The sequence below is a fragment of the Papilio machaon genome, chromosome 15 (assembly GCF_912999745.1).
Source record: "Papilio machaon chromosome 15, ilPapMach1.1, whole genome shotgun sequence".
Classification (NCBI taxonomy): domain Eukaryota; kingdom Metazoa; phylum Arthropoda; class Insecta; order Lepidoptera; family Papilionidae; genus Papilio; species Papilio machaon.
In genome coordinates this window covers 5,691,827-5,713,017 of record NC_060000.1, presented here as the reverse complement: position 1 = coordinate 5,713,017, position 21,191 = coordinate 5,691,827, and the positions used below count along the sequence as shown (strand labels likewise).

Here is a 21,191-nt window from a genome sequence, read left to right as displayed (position 1 = left end):
CTTCGAGGAAAACAGTAACTGCTCAGTCACAAAAAAAAAAGATTTTTCTCCTCAGGATTATGACGACGAAGATCTAATTTTCGCTAATTCGGACATTCAATCATATTTTCTCTGTTTGTTTTAATTAATAATTCTGGCTGAAGAATTAGGTCCAATATATTTTATTATATTGGTATAAGCCTTGCATAATTAATGAAATATGATCTTGCTAAACATTATTAACAATATATATCTGTTTTAGGAGATTATGTTAGGTTAGGTTAGCACAATAAAATATTTTTTTCTGTTGAAAACTTTAGAAATCAAATCTATTTATTTATTTTTTCCCATATTATCATACAATAAAATGATCGTATACTTTAAAAATTGAATTAATTGCGATTGCCTTGATTTTGGTTTATAGGTTCGAGGAATGGATTTTGTCTCTGTTCGTAAGTCTGTGGCCTTCTTCTGTTAGCTTCCACAGCTCTCCAGTTAATGAACCAGAATGGTTGTTTGTCTATTGGCAATCTGCTTATGCGCATCACCAAGTCTCTGTCGTTTAATGCATCCAGAGGTAGCACTTGAACTCGCTCGTCGTTGCCGAATCTGTAATAAAAATAAATATATTTCTAAAATTATTATATCTGCAAAATCGTATAAAGAGAGACCAAATTCACTCAACAAAATTTTCACGCAAAAAGTCAGACCGAGTTCTAATTTAATTTCTCTACCCTCCATTCAAAGCACATTAAAGGCAGTTTGTTATCAGCCACGGATGCGTGCGGACGTGCCATACTACTCTATGACGCTTGCTGTAAACTGTGGATTTTGATGGTCGTGACAATTGTTGTCTAACTTTTCAAATATAATATGAAGGATGATCACTGCATTCAATACCAGTAATATCAAATCTTTGTACTAAGTCCGGAAATACTCATGTACAAACCTGTTCCCTAGTAAACCAGATGCAGGAGTCGTTTCGATTTCTGGGTACCCTATCGGCCTGCTTCCAGCGTATGACGGTCTTTGGCTTAAACAGCCGGTAAGGAGAAGAAAGAATGCGATGTATTGTAATAATGCCATTTTGAGGTTATCTGTAATGTTAAAAATTGACGTCACAGACACATTTATCATTTTTTTATTTTAACAAAATTAGTAGTCACTGACTACGTCTTTGGTTAACCTGGTTGAGACATACATTATTCTTGAAAAGTATTGTGATTAAGTTATTTTGTTAGTGTAAACAATTTAACACGCTTAATAAAATAATGTTAAATTAAAAATACATTAAGCCTTTGAAATTATTTAGAAAGATTAATTATAAAAAACAAAGACATTTCTATATACTACGTAGCGTAATTAAACAACAACAGTTTTATTTAAACAGCAGAACAGCATAATGTTATCGTACTCTTTAGTTATTTCAAAGTACATTAAGATTATTATGTTGAAAGGTTATCTAATTTATAATAAAAATAATTTAATTGCATTGCATTGCAGAAAACTTTGATACAAAAAATATGAGATTTCGAATCCATTACCTTCCAATACTCAATTAGATATAACTATTTAGTTTATATAAAAAACAAAAAAAAAACTATTGTCAACTTATACGTAATGTAACAAGAATGAAATATAAAAAAAACACTTACCTTTAAAATCGGACGTTAACAAATCAATTTTTTTTCTGTTATTGACTTTCACAGATATTTGCTTTATAAGGTTAAAATGGCAATTATAAATATATATGCGAACATTTACTAGCAAACTGAATTTATCATAATGATAACAGATGTAGCGTTGTAAACAAACTGAGCTGAACAACCAATCAGTTCATATTATAAACCATATAATGTTAATAAATAAGAAAGAGAGAGTTTAATAATGTTTTTCCACGAAGAAAAGGAACGGACTTATAGGAACGTATGAGATTAGATGTTATTCTTTTGGGCGATTTTACTTGGGTTTTACCAACGGGAGTCATCAGACAAACAAGTTATAATATATTTTTTTATAAATGAAGACGTAAGTTTTATTTATCCATGACGTTACAAAACAGGTTAGCAAAAGGGTGTTACAAAATTTTCACTTGATTTAAGTGTTGTTATTTAGCTAATGTTATAAATGTGCATGTTTAGGTGGATGGATGAATTGATTGATGTTTGTTTGAAGGTATCTTCGGAACGGCTCAACGGAACTAGATGAAATTTGGCACAGATATAGAACATATTCTGGAAGAACACATAGGCTACTTATTAAGTTTTAACGTAACAGTCCGACTGTAAAACTGAAGGTATAAATATAACCAGCCTAATGGCCGCAATTTGATCAATTTGACGTCTATTTACTTAACTACATACCTATCAATGACCTGGAGTTCAATGACTTTGTGATACTCATTTTTAAGAAATAACAGATTAATTCAAATAGCTTTTGGGAAATTAATATCTATTGGAATTTACTTGATATTAGTTCCAAGAATGGACTTTCGAATTGTAACGACACTAAGTACGGTGTGATAAAAGGTACTTGTTCTGTTAAAGCTGTGCAGTTAAAACTGAAGGTGTGTTGCTAGCTTTACGGAAATTATATACAATTCATGTAGTTTTCCCTTAACTTGCAAATATATCTCTCAATCTTCATCCGTCTCTGTCATCAATATATTATACCACGTGCCCCGTAGAATAGTAATAGGATTTCAATAAATTTGTTTGTGAAATCTTTATTACAAACAATCACTTACGTAACTCTATTAATGTAACATTACAATAAAAAGAAAACAATATGATTTTTTTTTTAAATCTTGCTCTACCATATTATGATCAAGAATACTGGGCGCATCTACAGAACAAACCAAGATACCTTCTTTTTAGTATAACTTTATTTAAAAGTGGGTATTAAAGTGGGTATATAAATATAAATATATATATATATATATATATATATAACTTTATGTAAATAGTACTTGTACATTAACACCGAAGAGTTCAGAACCAGTCGGGGCTCGTTCTTCGCCGTCATTGGAGGTAGACGTGAGTGTTAGTCGTTCTTAATAATTTTAAATATAATGATATTCCATATTTTATTTGTTCTAAATATTTACATACTTACTTGTATTTTTATAAACCACTAAAACTATACAAACAAAAGGTCGGCTTAAATTTTTACGCTTTTGAAAATAACCATAATGTAATTCAAGTAAAACTTGTTGACAGCCTGTCCTATACTCCAGAAACATTTCTCTTTATATTACGTAAAAGAGACGTATTTACTCTAATTTTGTCTTTGATAGACATGAAACCTTTTTTTCTTGAATAACGTAAAGTATTCCAATGTTTTAACTTGTTTATTTCTACACTAGCTTATACCCGCGACTCCGTCCGCGCGGAATGAAAAATGGAAAACTGGGTAAAAATTATCCTATGTCCGTTTCCTGGTTCTAAGCTACCTGCCCACCAATTTTCAGTCAAATCGATTCAGCCGTTCTTGAGTTATAAATAGTGTAACTAACACGACTTTCTTTTATATATATAGATAGATATGAACATACTAATGCTGTAAATTTTAATAATATACTTTATTGCATTCTTCACCAAAAATACTTACAGAAAGAAATTAAAATTGTCCACTTAATTGTCTCGAACTCTGTATTGCTATTTTTTACTATAAGTTTATGAACAAATATTCATTTAGTTTATTGTGTCATAGCTTAGTGAACAAAACAACACTGAGTAGCAAAAAGTAAATTAATTATCTCGATGTTAATACTTTAAACTTGTGGACGACATTAAATTAAATAGAACACTTCAGGATCGAGTTAATGGCAATGTATTGATGCTACATTAAATTTTAGATTACATTTTAAGATGGAATTATTTTTTAATCTTTGATAGTTCATTATTTTTCTTATTTTATTGTAAAATTAACAATGAATAGATAGGCGAGCAAGACTGAACCTACATTACTTATATGACACTTGTGACTTGTAACTTCGTTTTAAATTACATATTTTTGTATAAAAAAATAAACCTTTAAATTACTTCAATGTTTTGAAGCATCATTTGCGTAACAAAATTTATTGACGGCCTCGCCTAAGTTCTACTCAGTTTGCTCAAGTAATCAAGAATGTTTTTCGTGTTATATAACGGACAGACATTTTGCCGAAAACACGGGCTCATTTCTATATAGTGAAACACAAGTATTCCGTTCAGCCGTTTTGTTAGCTGTTACTCGAAGTTACGGCTTTTGACGTTGTTGTTTACCTGTGTACAACATTGTATTTTTTTGTATTTAACATTGTAATTAACGTTTATACTTGTACATTCAGTTTTGTATTTACTCTGTGTCTACACTAATCTAACTAATATTATAAATGTAATTGTTGTACGGTTAAATGGATGGGTGGATAGGTGGATGGATGTTTGTTTGAAGGTGTCTTCAGAACAGCTCAACGGATCTCGATGAAATTTGGCATAGGTGTTGATCATATTCTGGAATAACACATAGGCTACTTATTATGTTTTTAATTCCGCGCGGAAGAGTCGCGAGCCACAGCTAGTATTATAAAAAAGAGGAAAGATTGTAGTTTTGTATGTAACGAATATACTCAATAACTACTGGACTGATTTCAAAAATTCTTTTGCTATTAGAAAGCTACATTATTACTGAGTAACATAGGCTACATTTTATATTTGATATTGTTATGACGAAATTTCCATCAGTGAGAAGAGGGGTCGGATCACTATTTTTTATATGACGCGAACTCAATGTTGCGCTCCTTCATTCCATGTGGGAGGGCCTTAATTCTAGGTGGACCGATGACTGAAACTGAAACATCTGTAAGAACATATTTTTATCTTTGTTTTATTTAAAAGAAATGACAAGGATGCCATTCTTTTTGTACGCATATTTTGGCAGTAATTTAAAAGACGAATTAATGAAGCATAACGTGTGCAAAAAGAACATTAATCTAACAATTTAATATTTCAGTGTAGATTAAACTTTGCTCGGAAACGTTCTCTTTGTTCTTAAAGTAAATTTATAGTACTTGGTTTCAAGTTACGAAATGAAGTCTAAAATTAGCTCATTACTTTAGAGTTGTGTTGCTAAAAATAAGTCATATCATTACTTTACTACTTGTAGAATTTAATCTTAAAATACTGAGGTCATACGTCCAGCTTTCGTTATTGTAGTGTGAGAGAGTTTATAGTTGTATATTTCAATTATTTTATGTTCTTAACTTTTTGTTTATTTTCAATCCAAGTAAAAAAAAATCATTTTTTTCGTACAGGTTAATTAATTTCCACTTTAATTGCTAGATTTGTCATACTCATTGTCTATTTTGTATGATGCAATAGAAAGGGAAGTCATTGGCTACTTAAATACAGGTGATGCTGTAATCATTTAAGTATGCATTAAAGAATCTTTATTGTTATTATTATTTATAAAAGTGTTATTTTTATGTTATAGTTAATGCCTACGGTTGAATTTTATTATTGCTTCGGGTGATTAAAGCTTTCTCATATTGTTCATACTGTTTTCAATGAACTAGAACAATCAATTTATATTTATAAAGTTTTTCAATAAATTGTTAAATTAAGGAAAGCGACAGAAATCGTTCACGATCCGAGTGTAAATTAATAATCACAATTTCATTTAAATGCTTCAAAAGTTTGTCAAAGTTTTGAACAACTTTAAAATTTAATAGAAATCTTGAGAGACGGGTTAATGAAAACAAATTGACACTTAAAATTGTGTCCTAGTAACTTTTGGTAATAAGTACTTGGCAGGAATTGTATAACTATAATGTTTGTTAGAGGGATTACAATCTTCCATTAGTGCTGGCACACCTTTCTCACTTTTCTAGATCATGCATGCCCATTTGTTTCGGGTACTTTGAATTCGGCCCTTCTCGAGTGCGTCACCTTCAGGAAAAAATATACTGTGGAAAAGATAGCAAAACATAGCAAAGACCATGATTTTTTTATTAGCAGGTATAGCTTTATTGTAATATACACAAATAGTATTTACTTAAATAAATTATGACTCTATTAAATTTAAAACTTTTTATAAAAATAAATTCAAAAAATTTCCATTATTCCGTTTTTATCTCTAGAGCAAAACTTTTAAAACGAAAAATGTCACTATAAGATACAAAGTTACCCGTTTTGAATTCGTCGTCGAGTCTGAACCATTATCATCGATAACCTCCTTGCAACATTTAGTGCCTATTTCCACTACCTTTGGATAAAAATCTGTCCAGAATTCAAAAGCTTTATAATTAACATTGGCAGTCGTACTCATTGTGAAATTCTGTCTATCTATAATAAAAAATCCAGGTTTTTCTATTTCAAATGCGTCCCATTGAATAATAACACCAGAGTTCGTCGGATTAGAGTACCATGCAAAATTGCTCCACATTTTCATGATTACGTCTGATATACTTTTGTCTCTGTAGTCCCATTTCGATAAATCTTCAGGCAATGCTAAATGAGGTAAACCAAATGCAAAGATTAAATCGAAATTATGAGGAACTGCAATCCAATCTGGTATACCTTCGTTTGCTATATCAGAAAATGGTTTTAAATCAAATCTATACAAGTAAACCGGGGCGTGCTTGCTAATAAATTGTGCCAATTGATATGTTGTTGCTCCATGAACTTTGTCAGTATAAAAATCTAAAAAGAGCTTTCTCAGAACAGTTTCATTAGATGTAGGAGGTATTGGTTTGTAAAAGAAAGCCACGGCATCTTGAATATGATGTTGGTTTGTAAAACACGAGCTATTATCAACGGTAATATCAGAGAGAATTATTTCTTCACGCATTATATCAAATTCGCGTTGACTAATGCCTGAATCCTCAGAATTATCTTTATCTAGCAAAAGAGCATCTTCCATATTTGTAAATCCTGTTAAAACTGGAACTGGTGTAAAAATTTCATCTTTAAATAACCGGCTTGGTAAATCAGGTAAAAAAGGTTGCGAAATATTACTGAAATTCATATCAACTATTGGCTTCCAAACTGATATCGGTTCCCCAATATCAAGAAGTGCTTGATGATTGACTCTCCTAAGGCAATCTAAAAGTTGGAATGTTGGTTTCCTAAAGCAACTAAAAGCGGTAGCTACCTTATCTACCGTTGTTATTTCTTTTCTAGCAATGTTGACAGTTTCTGGTGATAGTACATTACCACTCATGGCTATTGCTTTTTGGAATAATCCAGAAGAATATGATGATAATAAATGTAAGCCCACACTAACGGCACCCGCATCGTGTCCGAATATACAAACATTTTCTGGATCTCCTCCAAAGTTTTCAATGTTATTCTTAACCCAGTGTAGGGCTGCTACTTGGTCCATTAATCCAAAATTTCCAGGTGCTTCATTATCTAACGTAGAAAAGAAGCCAAATATATTCAGACGGTAGGCGACAGAAATAAAAATCACCTGAAAATAATTAAGTCAATGTTACAATATCATTATTTTGTAACATATAACAAACTATTTCAATTTTCTTAGGATATCAGCTTATTAATAACTATAAAATTAAATGAGAAATAATATCAAGCATACCTTTTGTTTTAATACAAGTTGAAAGGGATTAAGTGCATTAGGGCTGCCTCGTATGAAGTCTCCGCCATGAAACCACACCATCGTTGGATATCCCTCCACTTTGAAATCTGTAATATTAATATTATTTTCAGAAGCGAAAATTAAAGTTATTACTTTAAAAATTACAATAATCAAATAAAAAAAAGTTATAACAAACAAAACCAAAATCAAAATCGCTATAAAAATTAAGTATGCTAGAATATAATGAAAATGGTCTTTGAATAATTTAATCTTTATGAATTTGTTTTCTAAAAACTCTTCAAATTATGTTTCAGCTTAAAGTTAACTTTCATTCAACTTCTACCTATTAAGTTAGTCATAAGAACACTGAAGGTCAAGCCAGCGATAACTGTGCAAAAAAGTCTAGGAAACAATTTGTAACAAATGACCGTTGTGCGGAAACATACATTTCTTTTCAACCGTTAAATTATTATTCAGGTCAGAAATGAGATTAAGGTTAGGTCGACAAGTCAAAGTGCCTCTAACGAGTAAGCTATTGGCACGGAATTCTTGCATTAATGACTGGAATTTACTTGAAAACCGCGATGTTTAATAGACTGCATTGTTATTATGTGTTCGCAGAAGTAGGTTACGCTTTGTACTCACACGAATGGAAAATAGAAATATGCATTAAATAATTCTTTAGATATTTCAAAGCATACGCTTTTAATTTATTTCTGAAAAACTACTTTATTAATATTACGTTCTTTATTAAATTCTTTAATTCCTTATTTGTGCAAAAATGTGTTTTCTTGCAACTGATGTTTTTATATCAGGCTAACTAAAGCTTTTATTTCTATTTTTATTCCTTTGAATGTATCAAAAATTTTCCAGAAATAGGGTTGACAAATTAAGACTTCATGAAGATTCATTCAGAAATCAAACTTTTTGAGGCATAGGGCAAGGGAGGCTAACCCAAAATGATACGAAAGGTATAGAAAGACAAGGGATAGACACAGATTCATTTGATCAACATGTTAGTTATGAACATAGTTTCTTTTAATTTGGCGTTAGAGAAAAAAAAGTTTTTTTTTTATATCATAACATGGCAAACGAGCGAGCGGCCTGAATTCGCCGAAATAGCGAAGCGACCGTCGCCCATAGACATCCGCAATTGCAGATACGTTGCCTACCTCTTATCGACAGATGAGGGGACGCACAAAATAAGAATATTTCTTATTGTTATGCATCGCCTACTCGCTTGTTTGTTGAAACTGTTTCGGAAAAATAAGTTAATAATAAAAATGTAGTTCTAGGAACCCAGTTGTTTATTTATAACAAAAAAGTCACAAGTGGAATTCACCCTTAAACAATCAATACCTTATTACCTCATGAGAAAATTTAACCTCAAACTGTAGCGCGTATACGAAAGTAATTATTATGCGTGGTTTATTCAAATTTCCAGCGTAACATTGCGACGCCGTCACGCATACTCTGCCCCCAGTTTAATTACTGCCTTCTAATACGTACGAGCATATACGACATATTTCACTCAGGGTTATTACTAATTACTAATATGTTAATTATCTTATTAATATTACAAATGCGAAGATTATAAAAATATGGATGGACGTATGGATAGATGTATGGATGTTTGTTTGAAGATAACTCCGGAATCGTTCAACGGATCTTGATAAAATTCGGCACAGATGTAGAACATAGTCTGGAAGAACAAATGGAATTTATTTTAATTCCGCACGGCTAGAGTCGCGGGCAAAAGCTAGTATAAATATAAACCTATGTTTTCATCGCACGGCTAGAACTATTGGAATTGAAATTATCGTCCAAAAAGTTGTGGTAAATGTAACACCAAGGATTTTGATAAATGATTGCAAATAAATGGAAGTTATTATTTGATATAGTCAAAGAGTAAACAGTTAATTTTCCACTACTTAAGATAGAAGTAGGAATTATTATAATAATTATTCGTGCGACAACCCTATCTACATTACTTTGTGCCTTTTGATTTTGCCATTCCAGATTAACAAAGCGAGAATTGCCTACATACGTGTTAAAAGGGTTAAATACAGTATAAAGATTTAATAAGCTAAGTCTTTTAACAATGTACGGTAGCTGAAAACCAAGTAAATTCTTTTTACCATGTTTTGATATCTCCAAAGTCCATGTCAAACCTTTTACCTGATTTATTTTAGGTACTCCATACATTTTGGAATTTTTAGTACTTTAATTTGGATCGAATTTGATTCAGTAACATTTAAACTGACCAAAATAGTTTGTACCTGATTGTCTTTTTTACAGTTATCAATCGTTTTTGTTCATATTAACTATAACTAATATTAGTTTAAAAAAAATGAACTCGAAGGAAGAATGTAAAGCAAATTTCGCTTCACATTATCGTGTTTCGATCTGGCGGCTTTATGTCTTTTCCATTCGGTTCTGATTCGCTTTTGTGGCTATGTGCAAGAGACTTTATAATTTATTAAAACTTTATTAGCGTGTGTATTTGTCGGCGCTAAGGCTCGCTGACAGGGCGGGCTATCGTAATATCAAACATGGCTGCACACGTGATATACGTTCAATGTGAGAATGTCGAGCAATGTAGTGTTAATGTATAGGAAAAAGGGAACATAATTAAGTTACGGTATCAATTTAATGTAAAAGTGATATACGTTCAATGTGAGAATGCCGAGCTATGTAGTGTTAATGAATAGGAAAAAGGGAACATAATTAAGTTACAGTATCAATTTAATGTAAAAGTAAAATAACTTCGCAATAATTTTCTGTGCGTATTAATTAAATATTACATTAGACGCATCACAAAAAACTTTAACATTTTATACAAACTCTTCTGTATACTATTATATAATGCTTTTGTAGATGTTTAAATGTAGAAGAGGCGAAAGAGGTGTGCTCTGCCTATCCGTCTGGGTCACGAGCGTGTTTATGCTTGTATATACTATTAGACAATTAATGCATACAGCAAAAATCGTACGATAAAAACGATTTCTAAGTCAGACTAATACCCACTCGAGTCGCGTACCAAAAGGTACGTCAATTTTATAAGGTTCTGAAACTTTCGAAACGCCATCAAAAAGTTACTGGATTTCGACGATCAAAGAATAATATAGAGGGATCGAAAATTAAGCGTTAAAGTCCTGAGACGTGATTTTAATGTTTATGAAAGCAAGCGGTTCTAAAAGAAACGATTTAAAAAAAGTTTCATTTCGCCAGACAAAAATAAATATGAAAAACGCTAGAGTAATAACATTATGTAGTAAGTAAAGATAATGTATTATCGATACTCTATTATTGAAAATAGCATAATAATATAAATTTGAAATAACATCTCGCAAAATTAATTTTAAAGGTACAAAATATTTTTCATCTCTTCTGCGGAGCACAAAAATATGACAAATTAAAATAACTTAGTCTATAAGCTATTCCAGGCGTTTTGGAATTACTTTCTAAGAAACATTCATCTATCTAAACTTTCGAATTTATAACACTTACTTACTTCTTACCAATATTATAAATGCGAATGTTTGGATGTATGGATGTTTGTTTGAGGGTATCTCCGGAACGGCTCAACGGTTCTTGATGAAATTTGGCACAGATGTAGAACATAGTCTGGAAGAACAAATAAATAGGCTACTTATTAAGTTCTTTTTTTTAAATTCCGCGCAGTCTTAGTTACGGGCGACAGCTAGATATATAAGTATAGTATGACATAGTATTGACAACAATATCTATACGAAAATATATTTCTATCTCCATTAATTTAAGAAGAATAAAAGGGATGATAGTTTATTTTTAATTGTGGAAATCAACGCTTAGACACACGCCACGTATGTCATAAGGAATATTCCTTTTGACGAATTCCAAATATTTTTTCCGTCACAAAATCTTTCGTAAATTATGAATATCGATACTTCAAAGTTTAGATTAAGTAAAGTAATATTAAAGAAAAAAGTTTTAATGAAAAAAAATTGGATTCCACAAAATTCTCGTGTTGGGAAATAAATTATCCTAATGTTAAAAGAACACGTTAATATAAACTCGATTATCCAAATAGGATGGATAAAATATAACAAGTAAACACTACTTCCTAAAATTATCGATTAAATGAAAATAATAGCTATTCTTCTACAACGCTAAACGATATAAAACACCTTATTATACAAATCTTTAATTAAACAAAAGAACTCTGCCAATTTTTTTTTCTCAATCCTAAAAGAATGCGCCCATGACATTCGAATTATAGGTATTATATCCAGTGATTGATAATTTTTGGTAGGATTTCTTTTATTACGATATACAAAAATTTCAATAATACGCGGACGTGTAACATTCTTTACGGTAGCAACATCTCATTCTATTCACAATTAAAATTAAAGTCGTCTGTACAAAATAATTAGTTCTCTTTTCACAGATTAGTCTCTTACTGGTAACATTTAACCTACATACCTGAAAAAGTTTTTTTGTTTAAATTTTATGTTTCTAGTTATTTTGTGTTAAGAAATATTAAACCAATCTTGTGCTACATGGATAATAAGAAATTGACTTATCATGTTTTATGAAAATATATAAAAAGAGGTCGTAAAAAAAGGTTTAACACTCCGGAAGCGCAATATCAAGGTGAACAAAAGGCTGCTGATTACAGGTACTAGTTTCCTTTTTCTTTTGAGAGGGTAATGGGGCGTTCTTTCAGCCCCTCCTTAATGCCTTTCGGTGGTTTCATATTTGCCTGATTTTTTTTCCTTTAGATATTTATTTGACATATTACAATAGCATTAAACAACGTACTTTGTAACGATGTTGCATAAACTTTGTATTGTTATTTTATTTTTTATATCAAAAGGTGGCAAACGAACAAACGGCCACCTGAATACGCGAGGCCGTTGCCCATAGACATCCGCAAATGCAGATGCGTTGCCCAGAAAGAGGATATTTCCTATATGTCCCCTCTTCCGCCAAATCCACTTCCCCTTCTCATCCTTTCCTAATAGGAAAATGGTGGGAAGGGGAAATGGATTTTATTTTTTCATAAACAAAAGTGGTTTATGTTAATCAAAAAGATTTTGATACGTTAATATTTGCAAAAACATCTGTTAAGATATTTGTAAAATATAATGGTTATCTCTTTTATATCTAATCATAGATTTCCATAGCAGAAACTGATATTGTTTTCAGTTACTGAATTTTTAAAAAGAGAAATATTAAAAGCTTAGAGGGATATAACAATTTGTTTTTGTATAAATACAACTACGGCAAAGCTATTTATTTTACGGTGTTTTAATTAAATTTTAGCTTGAAATTATCGCATCCTTTTACCGCACGTTGATATTAAATATTACTAGAAATGACGATTATTAAAATAAGATTATGCACAGGCTTTCAAAATGCCATCATGATATATACTTAAACCAGAAGCAGTTTTTGTGATATATATGACGTTGACGTCAATTATATCAATCAACGGCGGTCAAAGGATTAAGTCTCGTGTTTAACTAAACAATGCCTAATGGCTAATATTTTAAAGTTATATAGTTAAAATAAAATATAAAAAAAACACCCATTATAACGTTATTTAGATAGCAAAATAATTTTTTAGAACTAATTCGTTCTATCAACCTTGATATTTCGCTGATACAATAATGAAAGAAATAAATATGATTCATTGCTTGAGAACTATCGGGCTTAAATCAAACGAGGGGAGGCCTAGAACACCGACGAACAAAACTTGATACACACGGTCGTAAAACGAATTTCTTATCTGATCAAAGGGAGACCATTTGGTATTTGTAAACTAGGTTAATAAAGTACTGAGCGAAAGTTTTATCTAAATAGATTGATCTATAAAGAAAAGATTTGATTGAGTGTTTGTTTGCATTGAATAGGCCAAAACTACTGAATCGATTTGAAATTTTTTTTTACTGTTGGGAAGCTACACTATTCCCGAGTGACATAGGCTATATTTATTACTACATTTTCTTTAAATCCGCGTGGACGAAGTCGCGGGTTATAAATAGAATAATCATTAAAGATATCTTGATTTATAATTGGAGAAATTTAATTAAAAACAAATTTAAAAAGAATAAGATTGTAAAAGCTACTTTACCGTCTGGAATATAAACATTTAGGTATAGGCAATCTTCTGAATATTCCTTTTGTCTAGGTTCCTCCATCTGCGATTCCAAGAGTTTCATAAACAACTCGTCATGTTTATTTAAAGGGTTCTGTACATCTTCTTTCTTAGGATCTCTTTGCATACAATCAGGTGCATACACAGTGGCGTTCCTTACACCTTCCCATTGGGGTAAATCAGTGTATTCCGGTGGAGTGAATCTTCTGTAATCTATTGGTGGTTGTGCGTATGGTATTCCGACGTATGCTGCTATTCTTTTGGTACGAAACCGAGTTAAATACATCCCTGATATCATTCCTTGGTTAGCTATCATAACCTGTTTCGGTTCTCTAGCCGATAGAACTTCGGACACTAATAATAACAACACTATCGCATAAATCATTTTCACTATTCACTGTTTAAATTATTTTTTTAATTATTTTATTTATCACGTGCGGACTTGTGACGGTTATTCGAATGTATGGACATTGTTAAAAGCCCTTGGTACGTTGTTGGTAGTAGGCGCCGGCTCGGTTGGTGCGTTACTGTTTCTCGTGCAGACTTTGGCTCGTAAACAGTGGGGCTATCCGTCGTTATAGCGACCAAGGAATTGCTTTTGTGCTTTATGTATTTGCATAGAGGGGACATTGTTCATAGACAAAATTTCGTTAACTTTGACAATAATTTTTGTTACACAAGAAAGATATCGTTCGAATCATGTGAGTTAAGAATTCTGCATTAACTCTGAATCAACGAGTAGGCGATAAATATCGAACAGTGTTAAGATTTTAGTTGGCGTGCGTCTGTCATAATCCACACATTTCCTTCGCACATTAAAAAAGCCCTTTCCTTCTTTTTCCTTTATTCCGTCCGTTCCTTTTTCTAACTCAATAACCGACAACATTTAACTCATGTTGTGGTCTGATAAAAAATATGTATTATTGGTTGTCATCTCTAAACATTGTTATATCTACAACAATAGGCAGTAAGCTTGCGACGCGAATGGATCGCGTGACTGTAAGCTAAGCTTTGGAGTCAATGCATTTGCTTTTCGTTTTTTTGTTTCACTTCGCATCATCTCCCCTTATATAGGTCAGTGCGACTAAAATATTGATTAACAAGAATTCTAAAGTATTTGTCGTCAGCTCATATATATGTCTCAACCGATGAGCCTGCTCGCTAAATTGAGAGTGACAAGGTCTAATGGTACACTTAGACTATGACACTGTGCACGTTACACACAGTGTGTACATCGAAGTATCTCTGTATGAGCACGAGTGCCTCTTGATTCATTTATACAATTGTAAACAAAAAAGACATTAAATTCGTAATTTATATCGTAATCTATTCGTACCTTTAAGCAACTGGCAATTTTAACTCAATAAGTACTTAACTTTTATTAAGATTATGATATTTTTAAGAAAAAAACATCTAAAAGTAATCTCTCGAGAGCAAGAATTTACTAAGTTTTAAATTCGATCAAAGTCAGATAAATGTTTCTAAAGTTATCTAGACAAAGGCGCGCGGTGAATAATGTCTTAAAATCGAGTGTAATTACTCATTATGCCATTTTAATCCCAATAGTAGTTTGGTTTTGTTTTAAATAAAATAAAAAAAGTATTAATTTTTATCAAAATTAAAATACTGTTAGGACTGTTGAGGGTAGCCACACAAAAAAAAGGTTTTATAAGGAAGCATGCGCTGCTGCTCGAGGCAGTCTCTTTCCATTCGTCATTGCGGAACGTCTGACATTTTTGTTTGTTTACGTTCGGTTTGAGTTTATACTACAGCGAGGATTATTATGAAGTAGAGTTAAATTCATTATTTCGCTGTTAGTTTAATTCTTTTAAAATACTTTTGCATCAAATATCTTACATCAGAAGTGGGATAGGATCCGCGTGATTCTATCCACTTTGCTCACTCTGTGTTTGTGTTTGCATTTTCGTGAAAATAAATGCAAAGAGAAAAATGTCAGATCGTTACCGTGATAATTGTTGTAGTCGTAGCAAGTTGAGTCGATATCAAAGGCGTATAGAGCAAGAGCCCGTGAACCCCAGACCTTCGTTATTTTATAAAAGCTGAAAGTTTGTCAGCGCATGCTCCCAACACAGGTAAGAACGATGGACTATTATGAAGTTTCGGTTACCGTGGCTTTGGCAGGTAAACGGTACTAAAGGTGTGTAAAATACCGATCTAAATTCGTCAAATTATAAAGTGTGATTTTTTGGTATTACCTTCAGAATATTATTAAAAATCACGTTATTGATTGCCAGACACTTAACATCGTGGCAACCCCTTGCCAGACACCCCTAATGTTCATGAAATTATAATTCTACTTATGTTATAGTATAAAAGCTGATTTTTATATATAATACTTAGGTAATAATTAGATGATGTTTCCTCATCAGCCAGACATTTTTGATAGTTCCAACCCCTTGCCAGACAATGATGTAGGGTCGCTGTAGGAGCGAGCGCGAGACAGTATATGTATGGTGGGTGCGAGTGAGATGGCGAGATAGGTCTATCGCGATCCCTCAATAACAGATTATAAATAAAAAAAAAACAAATAAATAATACTCAAAAATTTAATTAAAAATATATTAATAACATTACAAGTTATTATAGAGCAAGAGCCCGTGAACCCCAGACCTTTATTATTAGTAGTAGTTAGTAAAAGTAGTATCCATTTCAATGGAATTCTCTGCATATATTCTCTCCAATGAATCAGTATATAATTCATGTAAATGGAATTATATACTGATGACAGCGGCCATTGTTGATAATATCTTCTTCTATGATGCTACAAATTTCATTGAAAGATTCTTGGTGGTACTCTCGATAATGATGCCAATCACTTTTAACAGATATTTTCGCCAATGAAGATATTTTATTATTAAACTGAATCCTACAGTCAGTGTGATAGTATATTTTCGGACTTGCAATACTTTCCAATCTACTTAACAACTCATTATACTCTTTTTGATTTTCAATGCTAGACATTATACGAGACTGAAATTGGTTTTTATCACCTTCATGGAGTGGAAGCATTTTTGATCTCACTTGTCTCTTTTTTTTATTACAAAATAAACAAATTTTTTTACTTATACTGATTAAAATGACTAATGACTTATGACTGATGAAAAAATATTTTACCCCAGAACCTAAAAATTCTAAAAAGACTGTTGAAACAGAGCAAGAAAAAGAGCCATCTAAAGACGTAAATATATCAACAGACGATTCAATACCAGGTTCATCGCATTTGTCTGAGTTAACTGTATCACACCCACCTTCAGCTTCTCAATCAACAGAACTTCAACCTTCCCAGGCAGCTGTGGACATTCGCGAACTTGAAGAAGTGAGTGAAAATGCTAATGCAACCACAGAAGTAAATAGTTCGATTCAAGTGATACCAGTGTTGATATAAGTAAAAAAATTTGTTTATTTTGCAATAAAAAAAAGAGACAAGTGAGATCAAAAATGCTTCCACTCCATGAAGGTGATAAAAACCAATTTCAGTCTCGTATAATGTCTAGCATTGAAAATCAAAAAGAGTATAATGAGTTGTTAAGTAGATTGGAAAGTATTGCAAGTCCGAAAATATACTATCACACTGACTGTAGGATTCAGTTTAATAATAAAATATCTTCATTGGCGAAAATATCTGTTAAAAGTGATTGGCATCATTATCGAGAGTACCACCAAGAATCTTTCAATGAAATTTGTAGCATCATAGAAGAAGATATTATCAACAATGGCCGCTGTCATCAGTATATAATTCCATTTACATGAATTATATACTGATTCATTGGAGAGAATATATGCAGAGAATTCCATTGAAATGGATACTACTTTTACTAACTACTACTAATAATAAAGGTCTGGGGTTCACGGGCTCTTGCTCTATAATAACTTGTAATGTTATTAATATATTTTTAATTAAATTTTTGAGTATTATTTATTTGTTTTTTTTTTTTTATAATCTGTTATTGAGGGATCGCGATAGACCTATCTCGCCATCTCACTCGCACCCACCATACATATACTGTCTCGCGCTCGCTCCTACAGCGACCCTACATCATTGTCTGGCAAGGGGTTGGAACTATCAAAAATGTCTGGCTGATGAGGAAACATCATCTAATTATTACCTAAGTATTATATATAAAAATCAGCTTTTATACTATAACATAAGTAGAATTATAATTTCATGAACATTAGGGGTGTCTGGCAAGGGGTTGCCACGATGTTAAGTGTCTGGCAATCAATAACGTGATTTTTAATAATATTCTGAAGGTAATACCAAAAAATCACACTTTATAATTTGACGAATTTAGATCGGTATTTTACACACCTTTAGTACCGTTTACCTGCCAAAGCCACGGTAACCCAAACTTCATAATAGTCCATCGTTCTTACCTGTGTTGGGAGCATGCGCTGACAAACTTTCAGCTTTTATAAAATAACGAAGGTCTGGGGTTCACGGGCTCTTAGACTAGTACCAGTGTTCGCGAAACAAGGGTAGCGTGGACCAAGCCGTTTATTCTGCATGGGAATATGTGGGCAGTGAGGCTCACGCGCTGTCTGTGTGTTTCACAGCAGACAGGATTGTGGACGCGATCTATTCAATTTGTACTGCGGTAAGATCGAACCAATATTTTTATATTTCAAGTTTTGACGCCAAATAAGTCAACATCAGACTTTTCAATTAATTTAAAGATGTGTTCTTTACTAAAGACTGTTATTGAATACCTCTATCAGTTTATTAGTGAGGGTCAGGTAAGGCCGAGTCGTGGCAAGATTTAACACGTTACATGCCAACATGATTTTTTTCATTTTAAAGTAAACTTGTAAGGCTAGTCGGTTGCGCTGAGCGTGTTAAGCCATTATCTGAGTCAGACGTATGTCATTATGTCGTAATAGTCATTGATGCCCTTTATTAGTTCAGTTTGCTTTGTCCATGTATTGTCGAGATGCTCTGCGTTGCGTAGACTGCGGGATACCCAACTGCAGAAGTGAGATTGTGAACGGAATGTGAGACGCTCTGTATGAGGAGATGCCTCTAGGGTATTTTCTGGACTGACAAACTGCGGGTTGCCATTAATATCATGTAGAGGACGGACTGCGGGACGCTCCTAACGGCAACGGACTGCGGGACGCTTGCCCTACATGATCTTGTGAATTAAGGTATTGAACGGACTGCGGGACGTTCAGTAACTGGGATACTGCGGGCTTCCACTGATGTCATGGCTCGCATGGTCATGTGTCGAATGTTTTGAAACCATAAAGAGTTATGATCAACTAATCCAGTACACCATTAACGGTATAGATGCGGATTCAGTCAGCTCTTGCGTCCTACTATGTAGCTGTGCTGCTCACCGCGCCGCAGCTGCGCGTGTCTACAAGCAGCGCGCCACAGCCGCGCCTGCCTACAAGCAGCGCGCCACAGCCGCGCCTGCCTACAAGCAGCGCGCCACAGCCGCGCCTGCCTACAAGCAGCGCGCAACAGCCGCGCCTGCCTACAAGCAGCGCGCCACAGCCGCGCCTGCCTACAAGCAGCGCGCCACAGCCGCGCCTGTCTACAATCAGTGCGCCTGAGCGGTGCCTGTCTACGATCAGCGCGCCTGAGCGGTGCCTGTCTACGATCAGCGCGCCTGAGCGGTGCCTGTCTACAATCAGCGCGCCTGAGCGGTGCCTGTCTACAATCAGCGCGCCTGAGCGGTGCCTGTCTACGATCGGCGCGCCACAGCCGCGCCTGACAACGAGTAGCGCGCCAGTGCAGCGCCTGTCGACGAACAGCGCGCCAGTGCAGCACCTGTCGCCGAGCAGCGCGCCCGCATAGCGCCTGCCAACGAGCTGGTATCGAAAGACTCTATGCCATTGTTACAGACGAATTCCAGTGTTGAAGATGCTGGAAGAACGAGCCCGAGGACGGTCTCATGTCAGGAGAAGCCGTGTTAGGACTGTTGAGGGTAGCCACACAAAAAAAAGGTTTTATAAGGAAGCATGCGCTGCTGCTCGAGGCAGTCTCTTTCCATTCGCCATTGCGGAACGTCTGACATTTTTGTTTACTTACGTTCGGTTTGAGTTTATACTACAGCGAGGATTATTATGAAGTAGAGTTAAATTCATTATTTCGCTGTTAGTTTAATTCTTTTAAAATACTTTTGCATCAAATATCTTACAATACCTTATTATTTTTTGTACAGAGGTTTCGATAGTGAAATCTAACCGTAAGACAATATTTGAAAACAAAATAAGTCCTCCATGTTATACTTTAAATGGTCAAAATTGCGTTGCCTACTCGTATGTTAATCTTTGCCAACTGAGTTAAGGAAGAAGATTAATGTTACAAGAATAAATTACTTCACAAAATGAAAAACTGGGCACATTCACATGAGGAAGGGTTGTTGTTTAAATAATTATTTGTTGGTTTATTTTAATATGAAGCAGTAAATTCAGTGGATAGATAAATGAAATTACCTAGAATTACATCTTAAGAATAAAGGTAAAGGGGAAAATTAGTTAAATAGGCTAAACATTAATCTTACTAATATTATAAATGCGAATGTTTAGATGGATGTATGGATGGATATTTGTTTGAAGGTATCTCCGAAACGGCTCAACGGATCTTGATGAAATTTGCATAGATGTAGAACATAGTCTGGAAGAATACATATGCTACTTACTACGTTTTTTTCAATTCCGCGCGGACGGAGTCGCCTGTGACAACTAGCAGTATAATAAAGATTAATTCCAAATGTAAGTAAACAAAGCAGATTACAAATCAAAGTGACCGGACCTTGTACGCTTGCCAAAATTTTAAGTTGGTCAGTATGTGGGGCACCCGAAACAAAGGTGGACAATCACTTATTACGTAACAACACAAGTTGTTAAAAAGTAAAAATATACCTATCGTTTAAATGTTAAATATTTTTTTTTATTATTGGTCCTTCAGATAAACTTTAACCAACATTGTTAACACCGAATAACCGATTGATATATGTTGATGTTACCGGTTCATGCCTAATGGAAGTTCGTACACAGCTTTGTAGTTCGGAGAGAAAATTCAGGCTCCAATATTCAGGGCATACATATAAGCATTATTGAGATTTAAGCTTGTTCTGCTGAAATTTACCCTTTCTATTTCAACCTTGGAATGTCTTTACCGTCATGCCTATTATTATAATCTTCAGTAACACAAATTGTAGAGCTTTATGATTTATTATAATTGGATATTAAGCGTCGGAAATAGTTACGTAGAAAGAAAAATGATCGACTACGTTTTGCACTAAAACAATTGAATAAAAGGCGTCATTTGTTTTAAACAAATGTTACTTACAAGGCCGGTAAAGTTCTGTTCTGTTTGTGCAGCAAATATAGAAGAAATTGCATGTAGGGTAGGATCCGAGGTGTCTTTTTCGCCGCTTGCTGTAATCTTACTAATATTATAAATGCGAATGTTTAGATGCATGGATGGATGGATTTTTGTTTCAAGGTATCTCCGGAATGGATCAAC

At 33.5% G+C, this 21,191-nt stretch overlaps 3 protein-coding genes across 4 annotated transcripts in view; 1 reads left to right on the top strand and 2 right to left on the bottom strand.

The window, feature by feature from the left end:
• Nucleotides 1-286: 286 nt before the first annotated feature.
• On the bottom strand, nucleotides 287-1,792 carry LOC106710262. The gene is made up of 3 exons (XM_014502275.2): nucleotides 1,635-1,792; nucleotides 929-1,076; nucleotides 287-588 (listed from the first exon to the last, which is right to left on the bottom strand). Exons 2-3 carry the CDS (start codon nucleotides 1,063-1,065, stop codon nucleotides 372-374), a joined length of 354 nt encoding a protein of 117 aa, XP_014357761.2. The 5' UTR covers nucleotides 1,066-1,076; nucleotides 1,635-1,792; the 3' UTR covers nucleotides 287-371.
• Nucleotides 1,793-2,964: 1,172 nt separating this feature from the next.
• LOC106710225 overlaps nucleotides 2,965-21,191 on the top strand; it is a 35,537-nt gene continuing 17,310 nt past the window's right edge. Inside the window, exon 1 of one of the 2 annotated variants that reach the window (XM_045681176.1) lies at nucleotides 2,965-3,020. The gene's annotated coding sequence lies outside the window, so the exon portion shown is untranslated. The remainder of the gene's footprint in view (nucleotides 3,021-21,191) is intronic. The other variant, XM_045681177.1, reaches the window with a different exon arrangement.
• On the bottom strand, nucleotides 6,087-14,199 carry LOC106710263 (carboxylesterase 5A). Its single transcript, XM_014502276.2, has 3 exons — nucleotides 13,673-14,199; nucleotides 7,555-7,661; nucleotides 6,087-7,428 (listed from the first exon to the last, which is right to left on the bottom strand). The coding sequence occupies exons 1-3, from the start codon at nucleotides 14,079-14,081 to the stop codon at nucleotides 6,094-6,096; spliced, it is 1,851 nt and encodes a 616-aa protein (XP_014357762.2). The 5' UTR covers nucleotides 14,082-14,199; the 3' UTR covers nucleotides 6,087-6,093.